The 15,256-nt window shown below is 45.3% G+C and overlaps 1 protein-coding gene across 1 annotated transcript; it reads right to left on the bottom strand.

The window, feature by feature from the left end:
- Positions 1-12,542: 12,542 nt before the first annotated feature.
- LOC123450691 (cyclin-dependent kinase 1-like) lies at positions 12,543-13,787 on the bottom strand. Its single transcript, XM_045127822.1, has one exon. It carries the CDS (start codon positions 13,785-13,787, stop codon positions 12,543-12,545), a length of 1,245 nt encoding a protein of 414 aa, XP_044983757.1.
- Positions 13,788-15,256: the final 1,469 nt, after the last annotated feature.

The following is a 15,256-nucleotide window of genomic DNA, read 5'->3' as shown; positions in this document are numbered from 1 at the left end:
AACGTCGACTACATAACACTTCACCATATTTGGGCCTAGAGGAAGGCATTGGGAAGTAGTAAGTAGATGATGGGTTGCTAGAGTGACAGAAGCTTAAACCCCAGTCTATGCGTTGCTTCGTGAGGGGCTGATTTGGATCCACTAGTTTAATGCTATGGTTAGACTTTGTCTTAATTCTTCTTTTGTAGTTGCGGATGCTTGCGAGAGAGGTTAATCATAAGTGGGATTGTGCCTATAAGACTTTGTTCAGGCTTGTCCCTTGCTACAAAAGGGATTGGGCCACTTGGTGCACCGTTGCTACTACTTATTACTTGTTACTCTTTGCGTGCTACATTTCACCTCGCTATACAATCACTTGTTAACGCTACCTTCAGTGCTTGCAGTTATTACCTTGCTGAAGTCCGTTTATCAGAGCCTTCTGCTCCTCATTGGGTTCGACACTCTTACTTATCGAAGGACTACGATTGATCCCCTATACGTGTGGGTCATCAGAGGCCTCAAGCCTGGTTGCCGCAGGGCCCCCCTGGCCACGGCAACAGGGCTTGTGGGCTCCCTGTGGGCCTCCTGCCTTGGCCCTTATGTCCCCCGATCTTCTTCTGTTCTGGAAAATTTTATTTCGAGGATTTTATTCCATTTGGACTCCGTTCCAAAATCAGATCTGAAAAGAGTAAAAAACACAGAAAAAGCAGGAACTAGCACTTGGCACTGAATTAATAAATTAGTCCCAAAAAGATAAAAAAGTATATAAAACATCCAAAGTTGACAAGATAACAGCATAAAACCATCAAAAGTTATAGATACGTTTGAGACGTATCAAGCACCCCCAAGCTTAACTCGTGCTCGTCCTCGAGTAGGGAAGTGATAAAGAATGATTTTTTGATGCTTTCATGCTACCTAGCATAGATGTCCTTTGTAACCCCTCTTATGTGACATGAATGTTTAGATCCATTAGATTCAAAACAATTGTTTGCTATTGACGTGGAGACAATAATACTTCAAGGAAACTAGCAAGGTAATCATGAACTTTCAAAATAACAAGGCCAAAAGAAAGTTATCCCTACAAAATCATATAGTCTGGCTATGCTCTATCATCCTTGCAAAACGAATTTAAATCATGCACAACCTCGGTATTGGCCAAGTAATTGTTTTCACACCTTTACTTTCTCAAACTTTTTCAACTCTCACGCAATACATGAGCGTGAGCCATGGTTTTAGCACTATAAGTGAAGTGGAGTGTGGTGCAGGTTGCAAGACAAACAAGGAGAAGATGGTCACATTGACTAGGCATATCAATGAGCTATGGAGATGCTCATTAATAGATATCAACGTGAATGAGTAGGGATTGCCATAAAATTATGCACTAGAGCTAATAGTATGTGAAAGCTCTTAAAGAAAACTAGTGGGTGTGCGTCCAACTTTGCTTGCTCACGAAGACCTAAGGAAAATTTGAGGAAGCCTATCATTGGAATATACAAGCCAAGTTATATAATGAAAATTTCCCACTAGCTATATGGTGGTGACAAAACAAGAGACTCTCAATCATGAAGATCATGGTGCTCAATAAGCACAAGTGTGGAAAGGAGATAGTAGCATTGTCCCTTCTCTCTTTTTCTCTCATTTTTTTGGTGGGCTCTTTGGCCTCTTTTTTTAATTTTTGGTGGGCATCTTTGGCCTCTTTTATTTCCTCACATGGGACAATGCTCCATCAATAATGATCATCACACTTACAACTCAAAACTTAAAGCAATGATGACTCTATATGGAATGCCTTTGGTAGTGTACCGTGACAATGATCTAGCATGGCATAGATATCAACGGAAACCTCATGCTAGCTATCTTATGATCATGCAATGGCAATGTAGAAGTGGTGGCACATGTCATGGTGGTAGTTGCATGGCAATATATCTCGGAATGGCTTTGAAAAAGCCATAGTAGGTAGGTATGGTGGCTGTTTTGAGGGAGGCTAATGGTGGGTTTTGTGCACCGGCGAAAGTTGCACGACACTAAAGAAGATAGTGATGGTGGACGGTGTAAGTGCATCTAAACCATGGACTCAACATTAGTCATGAAGAACTCATATACTTGTTGCAAAAGTTTTAGTAGTAATCGAAACAAAGCATTCAACTCATACTCCTAGGGGAAGGGTTGGTAGGTATAAACCATCGCGCGATCCCGACCGCCAGACAAAGGATGACAATCAATGAACTAATCATGCTCAGACTTCATCATACAGCGGTTCACGATACGTGCATGCTACGGGAATCACTAACTTCAACACAAGTATTTCTAGATCCACAACACCTTACTAATATAACTTCAATATTACCACAACCACAACTCAAAACTAATTGAGATGAATCAAACTTCTCTAACTATTCAATGCTCATGAAGGTGGAAGTTTTCATATCCCTTTGGATAACTACCCCTTTTGAGACTACTTTCATAGCATAGATCAACTACCAAGCCACGCGCTTCCGTGCTCTAAAAGATATAAGTGAAGCACATAGAGAATAATCAACTAGCTCAAAAGATATAAGTGACGCACATGTAAGCTGAATTGTCTAAACAAAGGATATAAGTGAAGCTCGACAAAACCACGGTGAGTGCATGTCTCTCTCTCTAGGTGTGCAGAAAGGAAGATTGTGACACAACAAAAATTAAAGACTCCTACGATACAAGACGCTCCAAGCAAAACACATAACATGTGGTGAATAAAAATATAGCCCCAAGTAACGTTACCAATGGATTGAAGACAAAAGAGGGGATGCCTTCCCGGGGCATCCCAAGCTTAGGCTTTTATGGCATACTTGAATCAACTTGGGGTGCCTTGGGCATCCCAAATCTTGAGCTCTTGCCACTCTTTATCTTTTTGTCCATAAGAACTTCACCCAAAGCTTGAAAACTTCACAACACGAAACTTAAACAGAAACTCGTGATAACATTAGTATAAGAAAGCAAACCGCCACTTCCTTAGGTACTGTAGCAAACTTAAATTCTACTTATGCTGGTGTTGGGTTACTGTATTTTCAATCTTCCATGGCTAATACCCCCCATACTATTCATAGTTTCATCAAAATAAGCAACCAACTCAACAAAAACAGAATCTGTTAACAGCAGACCACTCTGTAGCAATCTATATACTTCGTATATTTTGATACCTCAAAAAATCTGAAGAATTACGAAGGTAAAGGGAAAAAGCATATCAATCAGAAGCAAAAAAGAATCAAGTCAAAATCTCTTTCTGAATAAAAATGAAAAATGATCTCGTGAGCGAAAAGTTTCTGTCTTTTTCCAGCAGGATCAAACAACCATTACCAAGACTAGTCATAAAGGTTTTGCTTGGCTCAAACACAAAAAGAAACACAAAAAACACAATCACAACAGAATTATGAAAGTGTGGACGCAGCAAAACAGAAAGAAAAAGATAAATTCATTGGGTTGCCTCCCAACAAGCGCTATTGTTTAACGCCCTTAGCTCGGCATTGATAATTCAATGATGCTCACACAAAAGACAAGAATTGAAGCACAACGAGAGCATCATAAAGCATGTGAAAATCATATCTAAGTCTAACATACTTCCTATGCATAGGCATTTTATAGGAAAATAGATTGTCAAGACAACCAATAGTTGCCATATGCAAGGAAGAAGAAAGAGTCAAAAGCAATCTCCACATAACGAGAGGTAATTTGGTAACATGAAAGTTTCTACCACAATATTTTCCTCTCTCATAGCCATTACATGTGGGATCATAATCAAATTTAACAATGTAGCTATCACAAAGGATATTATTTTCATGATCCACATGCATGCAAAGTTGACGCTCTTCAAAATAGTGGGATTATCATCAACTAAAGTCATGACTTCTCCAAACCCACTTTCAATATTATTGCAAATATCATTGCAACAAGTAGTGGACAAAGCAAAACTAGCATCCCCAAGCTTAGGGTTTTGCATATTTTTAGCATGATTGTCATTAATAGAATTTATAATGAAATCATTGCAATCATGCTTTTCATTCAAAGAGCCCTCGTGAATCATTTCATAAATTTCTTCATCACGATTTTCAGATTCACGCATCTCAAGCAAAACTCCAAAGAGAAAGTCAAGTGCACTCAACTCACTAGCAATTGGATCAACATAATTGGATCTCTTAAAGAGGTTAGCAAGTGGGTGAGGATCCATATCACTAGATTTTCAGCAAGCGAAGATGCAAGCATAATGAAGGCACATAGCACACAAGCAACAGAAAGCAAGCAAAAGAAAAGGGCGAACAAAAAAGGCAAATGAAAACGGCAAATGTGAAGTGGGAGAGAGGAAAACGAGAGGCAACTGGCAAAAAGGTAAATGCAAGAGATGAGTTTGTGACACTTACTTGGATAGATCTTGACTTGATCTCTCCACCCCGGCAACGGCGCGCCAGAAATCATTCTGCTACTGCGACAACATACCTTCCCCGGCAACGGTGCCAGAAATCCTTCTGCTACTGCGACAACAGACCTTCCCTGGCAGCGGTGCCAGGAATCCTTTTGCTACGGGCTATGCCTATAGGGACTTCCTTGGAAAATATGCAAAGGATTACCCCGCGTCCTTGGAGCCTTGCGTTGGTGTTCCCTTGAAGAGGAAAGGGTGATGTAGCACAGCGGCGGTAAGTATTTCCCTCAGTTTGAGAACCAAGGCATCGATCCAGTAGGAGGATCGCGTCAAGTCACAAGTACCTGCACAAACACAAAGAGCTTGCACCCAACGCTATGAAGGGGTTGTAAATCCCTTATAGATTGTTTGCAAAGTGAAAACTGAAAGCAAAAAGTAAACAAAGCAAAGTAAAAGTGAAAGTGGAGATGATAGATGTGAATAGACCCGGGGGTCGTAGTGTTCACTAGTGGCTTCTCTCATGAAAGCAAGTAAACGGTGGGTGAACGAATTACTGTCGAGCAATTGATAGAACCGCGCAAAGTCGTGACGTTATCTATGGCAATGATTATATCTATAGGCATCACGTCCAAAACAAGTAGACCGATACTTTCTGCATCTACTACTATTACTCCACACGTCGACCGCTATCCAGCATGCCTCTAGTGTATTAAGTTCAAAAGAACAGAGTAACGCCTTAAGCAAGAGGACATGATGTAGATGGACAATCTCAAATCTATGATGAAAGCCCATCTTGTTACCCTTGATGGCAACAACACGATGCGTGCCTTGCTGCCCCTTCTGTCACTGGGAAAAGTCACCACACGGTATGAACCCAAAACCAAGCATTTCTCCCATTGCAAGAATCATAGATCTAGTTGGCCAAACAAAACCCAAGACTCGGAGAGACTTACAAGGATATAAAATCATGCATATAAGAAATCAGCAAAGACTCAAATATAATTCATAGATAATCTCATCACAAATCCACAATTCATCGGATCTCGACAAGCACACCGCCAAAGAGGATTACATCGGACAGATCTCCATGAAGATCATGGAGAACTTTGTATTGAAGATCCAAGAGAGAGAAGAAGCCATCTAGCCACTAACTACGGACCCGTAGGTGTGAAGTAGACTACTCATGAGTCATTGGAGAGGCGATGATGTTGATGTAGAAGCCCTCCAACTCCAAAGTCCCCTCCGGCAGGGCACCGGGAAGGGTCTCCAGATGATATCTCGCGGAAACGAAAGCTTGCGGCGGCGGAAAAGTGTTTTCGTGGATGCCCTGATTGTTTCTGCGATTTTAGGGAATTTATAGGCCAAAGAGCTAGTGCAGGGGAGCGCCAGGGAGGCCACAAGCCTGGTTGTCGCGGGCCCCCCTGGCCGCGGCAACAGGGCTTGTGGGCTCCCTGTGGGCCTCCTGCCTTGGCCTCAAGTCTCTCGATCTTCTTCTGTTCTGGAAAACTTTATTTCGGGGATTTTATTCCGTTTGGACTCCGTTCCAAAATCAGATCTGGAAAGAGTCAAAAACACAGAAAAGACAGGAACTGGCACTTGGCACTGAATTAATAAGTTAGTCCCAAAAAAGATAAAAAAGGTATATAAAACATCCAAAGTTGACAAGATAACAATATGAAACCATAAAAAATTATAGATACGTTTGAGACGTGTCACCTGGCTAAAGGCCTTCATGGCAAAGAGAGGTAACAATATTGTTTCCTTTGTAAATGAATCTCTATATTTCAAGTTTTGAAAATCTACTTGGTGGATTGACTTAGGAGCAACTGTTCATGTTGCAAACACTTTACACGGATTCAGTTTGAAGAGGACCATGTGCCAAAAAGAAAGAAGTATTGAACTCGCAAATGGTGTCCAAGCAGAAGTTGAAGCTGTAGGTGACGTCTCCTTGGAGCTAACCGAAGGATTCAAGCTTTTTCTTAGAGATGTACTTTTTGTGCCTTCATGTAATAGGAACTTAATAAGTGTTTCATGCTTAGACAAAGACAATTATCAATGTTTTTTGGACATGGTAAATGTACCTTTTGGTACAATAATGGTTATGTTGGCAATGCCTTTCTTAATGATGAGCTTTATTTGTTATAAATTCGTGAAAAAGTGAATTATGCAAATAATGTGAATGTGCAAATTTCTTCGTCGAACAACGAACAAAAGAAAAAGAAAGAGAACTCACGACTCCTCGAAAGTATGGCACTGTCGATTGGGCCATATTTCCACGGGGAGAATAGAAAGATTAATCAAAAGCGAAATTCTTCCAAAGTTGGAGTTCTCTGACTTAGAACAATGCGTATATTGCATCAAAGGAAAATATGTAAAATAGATAAAGAAAGGTGCAAACCGAAGCACAGGAACACTGGAAATTATCCACACTGATATTTGTGGACCGTTTCCCGTGAAAAGTGTGGATGGTTATGATTCGTTCATAACATTCACAAACGATTACTCCAGCTTTGGTTACATTTATCCAATCAAAGAAAGAAATGAGGCATTGGATAAATTCAAGATATTCAAAGCTGAAGTTGAAAATCAGCTTGACAAAAAGATTAAGATTGTGAGGTCAGACCGTGGGGGGGGGGAGTACTACGGTTGACACAGACCATATGGCCAAGCCCCTGGACCTTTTGCAATGTTCTTGCAGGAGACTGGCATTGTCGCCCAGTATTCAATGCCGGGCGAGCCTGAGCAAAATGGAGTAGCTGAAAGGCGTAACCGTACCCTCATGGATATGGTGCACAACATGATGAGCTACTCCGACATGCCATTGGGATTGTGGATGGAGGTGCTTAAAACCGCCATTCACATTCTCAACAGAGTACCAAGCAAGTCGGTGCCCAAAACACCGCACGAGCTATGGACAGGAAGAGTGCCATCCCTGCAACACTTCAGGGTGTGGGGATGTCTAGCTGAGGCCAAAATGTTTAATCCAAACATTGGAAAGTTAGATCCAAAGACAGTGAGTTGCCATTTCATTGGCTACCGTGATAGGTCAAAAGGTTTTTGTTTCTACTATCCAGACAAATTCACAAAGTTTGTAGAAATGAGACATGTTGTCTTTTTAGAGGACGAAATGATGAGGGGGAGCTTGGTAGCTCGGAAAATTGATCTTGAGGAGAAAAGGGTGCATGCACCCATTTCGATGATTCAAGAGCCATTTTTCTCGCTACCTGCTGTGACTCCAACGATGACAACTATGGGAGAAGACCCGGAACCTGTCCTTCAAGAGCCGACTGAACCCGTTGTTGATCATGAAAGGGAAGTGCAGCAAGAAAAGGTAGAAAGTGTGCCAGACAATGAGGCACTGAGAAGGTCTAATAGAACAAGAAGACCTGCTATTTCTACTGAATATGAAGTCTACAACACAGAAATGGTTTATATGGAAGGTGATCCCACCACATACGAAGAAGCCATTAAAATCCCTCACTCATCAAAATGGCTAGAGGCAATGGAAGATTAGATGAAATCGATGAGTTCCAATAATGTTTGGGACTTAGTGACTATTCCTAAAGGAGCAAAGACAGTAGGCTGCAAATGGGTCTACAAAACAAAGTATGACTCTAATGGGAATGTAGATAAGTATAAAGCCTGACTTGTGGCAAAAGGATTCACGCAAAGAGAAGGGATAGACTACAATGAGACCTTTTCTCCAGTCTCTTGTAAGGACTCCTTCAGAATCATAATGGCACTAGTTGCTCATTTTGATTTAGAGATGCATCAAATGGATGTAAAAATGGCATTTCTAAACGGAGATTTAGAAGAAGATGTATACATGAAACAACCCAACGCTTTTATCATGGAAGGTAAACAAAATATGGGATGCCGCCTAAAGAAATCTATTTATGGGCTAAGGCAAGCCTCTAGACAGTGGTACATAAAGTTTAATGATACTGTTAAGAGGTTTGGATTTTAAGAAAATGTTGAGGATAACTGCATTTATGCAAAGTTTAAACATGGGAAATATATTTTCCTAATCTTGTATGTGGATGATATCTTGCTTGCAAGCAATGGTATTAGTCTACTACAAGAAACAAAGAAGTTTTTATCCTCGAACTTCGACATGAAAGACCTTGGTGATGCATCATATGTTTTGGGCATTGATATTCACCGAGACAGGAAAAATGGAGTCTTAGGACTTTCACAGAAAGCATATTTAGAGAAAGTTCTCCAAAAGTATAATATGCACAAGTGTAAAGCCATACCTACTCCAATAGTCAAGGGCGATAGTTTTGGGAATCACCAATGTCCCAAGAATAAGTACGAGCTCGATGAAATGAAAACAATACTGTATACTTCGGTTGTTGGAAGTTTACAGTATGCACAAGTGTGCACACGCCCTGACTTGGCGTTTATCACCGGGGTACTCGGTAGATATCAAGCAAATCCAGGCCAAGAGCACTGGAAGATGGCAAAGAAAGCTTTGCGTTATGTGCAAGGCACAAAAGAAATCATGCTAACATACAGGAGATCTGAGTCCCTAGAGATAAAAGGGTACTCAGACGCAGATTTTGCAGGAGATAGAGATGACAGAAAATCCACGTCTGGGTACGTGTTCACTCTCGCAGGGGAGCTATTTCATGGAAAATCTCCAATCGGACCATAGTTGCACCGTCCACGATGCAAGCAGAGTTCATAGCATGCTTTGAAGACACCGGGCAGGTGATATGGTTAAAGAAGTTTATACCCGACTTGAAAGTGGTAGATTGTATTCACAAGCCACTAAAGATATACTGTGACAACCAGCCCGCAGTATTTTATGCTCACAACAACAAGTCTAGTAATGCTTCCAAGACAATAGATATAAAGTATTACGTTGTGAAAGATAAAATCCAGGATCAAACTATAAGTCTCGAGCATATAAGTACAAAGTATATGCTTGCGAATCCGCTAACGAAAGGCTTACCACCCAGTATGTTCAAGGAACACTTAGCCGGCATGGGTTTGATGGAAAGCCTATGATTTCTGGATTATAAGAAGCCCAAAAGTAAATGAATTTGTTTCAAAACAAAAGTGTGTTGTAGCTGTATGATTCTATCGACAATTAAGTTGTGACGATGAGGCATGCTCTACATGCTTATATGTGATGGAACAAATAAAATAGAAAGTATAAATTCAAAAGTAAAAGTCAAGATCAAGGGCGAGAATGTTAGATTGATCTCTCACCGCGTGGGCCCAACAGCCCACCAGGCCTTGATCTATGCGCCCTAATCGGGGGCGCCCAACCCATTATGGTTGGTGGGCCCCTGTGACCCGCGTTATATAAAAGACGGTGGGGTGCTGGGGCACGAACTACGAGATTCGCCGCCGTCACACCCCTACCGACATACCTATCCGATCTAGGTTAAGCGCGGTGCTCACGGGAAGCTCCACCTACGCCTAACCCTCCTTCTCCGTCATCGCCGTCGTTACCGCACGGATGGAGACCGGTGGGAGCTCATCCAGTTTAGGACAAGGTAAAGTCATGTGTTCTACCAGATCTATCTACCGCACCGATGGAGACGATTCGCGGATCTAGCCCTTTGACTTATGCCGGACGGGGTTTGAGCGATGGACCTTTTCACCGGGTTGTCATAGCCCAGCCCATAGCTACACCCCCGAACACGGTCCCGACCCAAGATTCCCTCTGTGTCGGCCCGACGTGGCCGTTTCCCCCCTCCGTGACATGGCAGCAGCGATGCCCGCGAGGGGGGCACACCCACGGAGCCGCGTACCGGGTGCTTGCGCCTCCCACCACGCTTCCACACGCATAGGAGGGCCCACCACAAGATCTGGCGGCATAGCTACCCCCATAGGTACCCCGTCACGTCTAACCCTGACACAGACGATCGGCCGATCTAGCCCTTTGACTTACGCCGGACGGGGTTTGACCGATGGACCTTTTCACCGGGTTGTCATAGACCAGCCCATAGCTACATCCCCGAACACGGTCCCGACCCAAGATTCCCTCCGTGTCGGCCCGACGTGGCCGTTCCCACCCTTCATGACACGGCGGCAGCTACGCCCGTGAGGGGGGGGGGGAACCCACGGAGCCACGTGTGGAGTGCTTGTGCCTGCCACCATGCTACCACATGCGTAGGAGGGCCCAACACAAGACCTGGCGGCATAGCTACCCCCCTAGGTACCCCGTCCCGTCTAACCCTCACACACACGACCGGCGGATCTAGCTCTTTTGACTTACGCGGGACGCGGTTTCACCGATGGACCTTTTCATCGGGTTGTCATAGCCCAACCCATAGCTACACCCCCGTACGTGGTCCCGGACCAAGACTCCCTCCATGTCGGTCTGACATGGCCGTTTCCCCCTCCGTGACACGGCGGCAGCGACGCCCGGAAGGGGGGACACACCCTCGAAGCCGCGTGCCAGGTGCTTGGGCTTGCCACCACGCTTCCACACGCGTAGGAGGGCCCACCGCAAGACCTGGCAGCATAGCTACCCCCCTAGGTACCCCGTCATGTCTAACCCTGACACACACGACTGGCCGATCTAGCCCTTTGACTTACGCCGGACGGGGTTTGACCGATGGACCTTTTCACTGGGTTGTCATAGACCAGCACATAGCTACATCCCCGAACACGGTCCCGACCCAAGATTCCCTCCCTGTCGGCCCGACATGGCCGTTCCCCCCCCTCCGTGACACGACGGCAACAACGCCCGCGAGGGTGGGCACAGCCACGAAGCCGCGTGCTGGGTGCTTGCGCCAGCCACCACGCTTCCTCACGCGTAGGAGGGTCCACTACAAGACCTCGCAGCATAGCTACCCCATCCTGTCTAACCTTGACACAAACGACTCTCGGATCTAGCCCTTTGACTTACGCCGGATGGGGTTTGACCGATGGACCTTTTCACCGGGTTTTCATAGCCTAGCCCATAGCTACACCCACGAACACGGTCCCGACCCAAGATTCCCTCCGTGACGGCCCGACGTGACCGTTTCTCCCTCCGTGACACGGAGGCACCGACGCCCGCGAGGGGGCACACCCTCGCAGCCTTGTGCCGGGTCATTGCGCCTACCACCACGCTTCCACACGCGTAGGAGGGCCCACCACAAGACCTGGCGTGTTTGCTACACCCCACGTACCCCGTCCCGTCTAACCAGATTCCCTCGTGTGGACCGTTTCCCCCCTCCGTAACACGGCGGGAGCGACGTCCGTGAGGGGGGCAATCGATATATAATTGAGCTATGTTTTTGTTTAGATAAGGCACATTTAAGTTAATCAAATTAGTTTTGAGAGAAAGAAAAATAAATAAAAAAGAGAAAACAAGTAGAACGGGAAAAATAACACTATGCTGACGGCGCTCACCTGGATCGATGATGTGGCTGGTACGGGCCAGGGCAGGTGGTCGGTGCGCCCCGGATCGGTGACGTGGCATGCGTATGTATGCTGACGGCCAGCCGTCCAGCCGTCGGCGTAGAGTCGACAGTGTTAGCCTCCCGGCACGAAGGGGGTCACCGAGCCCACAGCTATGTCGATGGCTCGTGTATGCGGACGGCAACTATAGACGTACTCTAAACTAGGCCGACGACCTTTCTATGCCGACGATGGCCGTAGGCATAGATGCGGATAGCCCGACGGTCTGAGTATGCCGACGGCCTGGCGGAGGCTGTCGGCATAGCTCTGAAGGCTATTATGGTTTTTCTGGTAGTGTTTCTTAATTCTTTTTGGCAATATTAATATGAACATATATTTTGTTTGGAAAATACAGGTCAGAGATACACTATAGAAATGTATCAATGTCCAATGTTATGTATTATGGAATGAAGAGGATAAATAGAAGTAAAGAACTGTACATGGTATAACAATAAATACTTAGCATATTTGATACACTGATGATGCTGCATAGCAACTCTGCTAGATTAACAAAAGAACATATACATAAGGGCAATGGTGAAGATGTATACACTATATTAAACATGACCGATTTACGGCATATGCTCGATATTATCTCCAAGTAATTGGAGTACATACACAGCTAGATGAACAAGGACGACAAGCCCTTTCCAAATGAACAGTATATAAGGTTTCAAAACGTCAGAAGAAAGACAATCATCAAAATACGTGGAGCTCCGCATGCTATGGTTTGCACCGTACGCGAAGCACACATGCTAGCAACCATCTAGCTAGCTACACTGCTGCATGGCTTGTTCCAAACCGCAAGTGGTATTTTGAGCACGTTCTTCATGTGTGGTGTTGGTGTCGCCGGTGGGATGACCTCGGTCCGCTGCAGATTCTTCTTCGTTCCGGGCGTCGCCCCGAGGTTCTTCTTGGGTGTTGCCGGAGCGAACTTGATCCGCAGCACAGTCTTCTTCTTCAGTGTCCCCGTCTGAACGATCTTCATCCGCAGAACGTTCCTTCTTGGCGGCAGCTCTGACACGTCGTCGTCGGTGTGGAGCTTGGGCGCGAACCACGGGAGTTGGAGCGCGGCGGCCGCCGTCAGCCGCTTAGCTGGGTTGCACTCGAGAAGCCCTTTCAAGACTTGGAACCCGTCCTCGGACAAGGTTTCCCGGGGGAGGAGGTTTCCCAGCGTGTTGTGCTGCGCCTGCGGCACCTTGGCCGCGACGACCTCCGGCCAAGGTAACCCGAGAACGCGGAAGATAGCCGAGAGCTGGGCAATCCTGTCTTCCTTTTTGTCGGCTTTGAACAGCATGTTTCCGGTTAGCATCTCGGCCATGACGCATCCCAGCGACCAAGTGTCGACGCCCTCGTCATAGTCCGGCTTCCCCAGGAGGATCTCGGGCGCCATGTAAGGCATGGTTCCAGCAAATTGGTACGGCAACTTGGCGGTCTCCAAGGACCTGGCCAGCCCGAGGTCGCAGATCTTGAGGATCTTTCCTCCTTGGCCGACGAGGATGTTGTGCGGCTTGATGTCGCGGTGGACGATCCGGTGCATGTGCATCTTGTTGGCGCCGGTGAGGAGCTGCCACATGTAGGTTTTCACGATGGCCTCCGGGAGTGGCGGCCTCTCGGACAGGAAGGCGTAGAGGTTGGGCCCGACGTAGTCCATGGCGAGGCAGAGCTTGTGGGTGGCCGGGTCGCGGATGAGTCCATGGGAGCCGACGACGTAAGGGTCGGGGCTGCAGGCCTCGAGGAAGCCAGCCTCCTTCTCGATCTCTCTGTTGGCGACGGCAGGATCGTCCGTGGAGCGGATGACCTTGATGGCGACGGTCTTGCCGGTGACGCGGTGGCGCGCCTTGAGGACGGCGCCGAAGCTGCCCTCGCCGAGGCAGGGCGTGTCCTCGAACTTGAAGGCCGTCGTGGTGCCGATGCGGACGCGCCTCCTCTTGCACAAGGTTGCTTCTGGTTCTTGATGCGTCATGTGGCCGGCGTCGAGGACGGCAGCTGGTCGCTTGCCGGCCGCCATCGCGATCGAGGATCGGAGGTGGAAGCAGACGATCGATCGAGGAAGAGGGAGCTAGGGTTGAGCTCTAGCTAGACAAACATTTCTCTGTCTGGAACATGCGTACGTATATAACGCATGAGAGCTCGTTTTCGACTAGGCTACGTATTGGGTATTCACCACCACCATGCATGCATAACTTGTTTCCTTCTGCGCGCGGATCCGAAGCCCATCCGGATTCCATTCCATCTAGTACCAGCCATGCATATATGCGTATTCATTAAGCAAAGCGCGATAGATGGGGTTAGCTATGCATGCTATCCCGATTGTGATTGTAATAACCGGAGTAAATCCAGCAGAAAGTACTTTTGAAAGTTACCTACCGGTAACGCATCCGCAGTTTGTTTGTGCGTTAAGATCTGTGCGGCCGCCATCTAATTTATTCTTACTTTTCTACTATATAAATACACTAGCAAAATGACCTGTGCGATGTGACGGGAGAAAATAATTATAATTTTCAATGATAATGATCACATTATGTTGGGGTGCTGATCCTCAAGACCAAAGTTGGAAGACTTTTCATATGCTATGGAGATTCGCAGGCGGTCATGTGTAGCGGTGACGACGACTATGCGTCATCAGCTCATTCCGGTGGATGCGGCAGTTCAATGGCCCCTTGGGACTTCGTAGTAATTATTTATTTTGGTGGTGAGCTATTTTATATCTTGTTCATTTATTAATAGATTTGTGGACCTGTTCGCAAAGAAAAATATGATAAATGATGTTGCACAAAAAATAAAGGTGGGGTGATTTCTTTGTGTGCTCAAGGTGTTTCTAAAAACCTTTATGGACACAAAATTAAACAATATGAAAATCAAATTAAGCCATTTGTTTACATAAATGACGAAGGAAATATATACAATAGGCAACCTAAACGTAATTTCAGAAACAAGCAACATGGAAGATAATGGCATATTTAATATCTACATATTGTTCTGATGGATTTTTATATGTAATATGTTAGATTTAGAATTGATATTTGAAAGATGTGAATATTTAAAAAGGTATTTTAATCTGCCAAAAAAATAAACAAAGAATTACTCGCCTAATACAGTCCTATGGATTCGTAGAGAAAAGGGGGTAAAAAATAGTGAAGAAAAAAAGATGATGATAGCTGGGATCGAACCGTGCTCTCCCGTTCAAGAGAGAGAGGCATTAGCCACCACACTGCCAATGCGCCTAAGATGTTCTATGGGATTTTCATGTATATGAACCAAAGAGGATGGCTAATGTTTCAACCCGAACCGTTTTTGTGCTTACCCATGGCATAGTGGACAATTATTTGCAACTTCGGGGACAATCTCATAACGGACGACAGAAGCAATAGATGTTTTATTATTAGGAAGAGAAAAGCTATACGTGACTAAATATATCTGAAGAATCCCATCTAAATACACAAAGTACTACCTTATGTCAGTGTAATGGGATCCATA

The sequence above is a fragment of the Hordeum vulgare genome, chromosome 4H, assembly GCF_904849725.1.
Source record: "Hordeum vulgare subsp. vulgare chromosome 4H, MorexV3_pseudomolecules_assembly, whole genome shotgun sequence".
Taxonomy (NCBI): domain Eukaryota; kingdom Viridiplantae; phylum Streptophyta; class Magnoliopsida; order Poales; family Poaceae; genus Hordeum; species Hordeum vulgare.
This window is presented reverse-complemented; position numbering and strand designations above follow the sequence as displayed.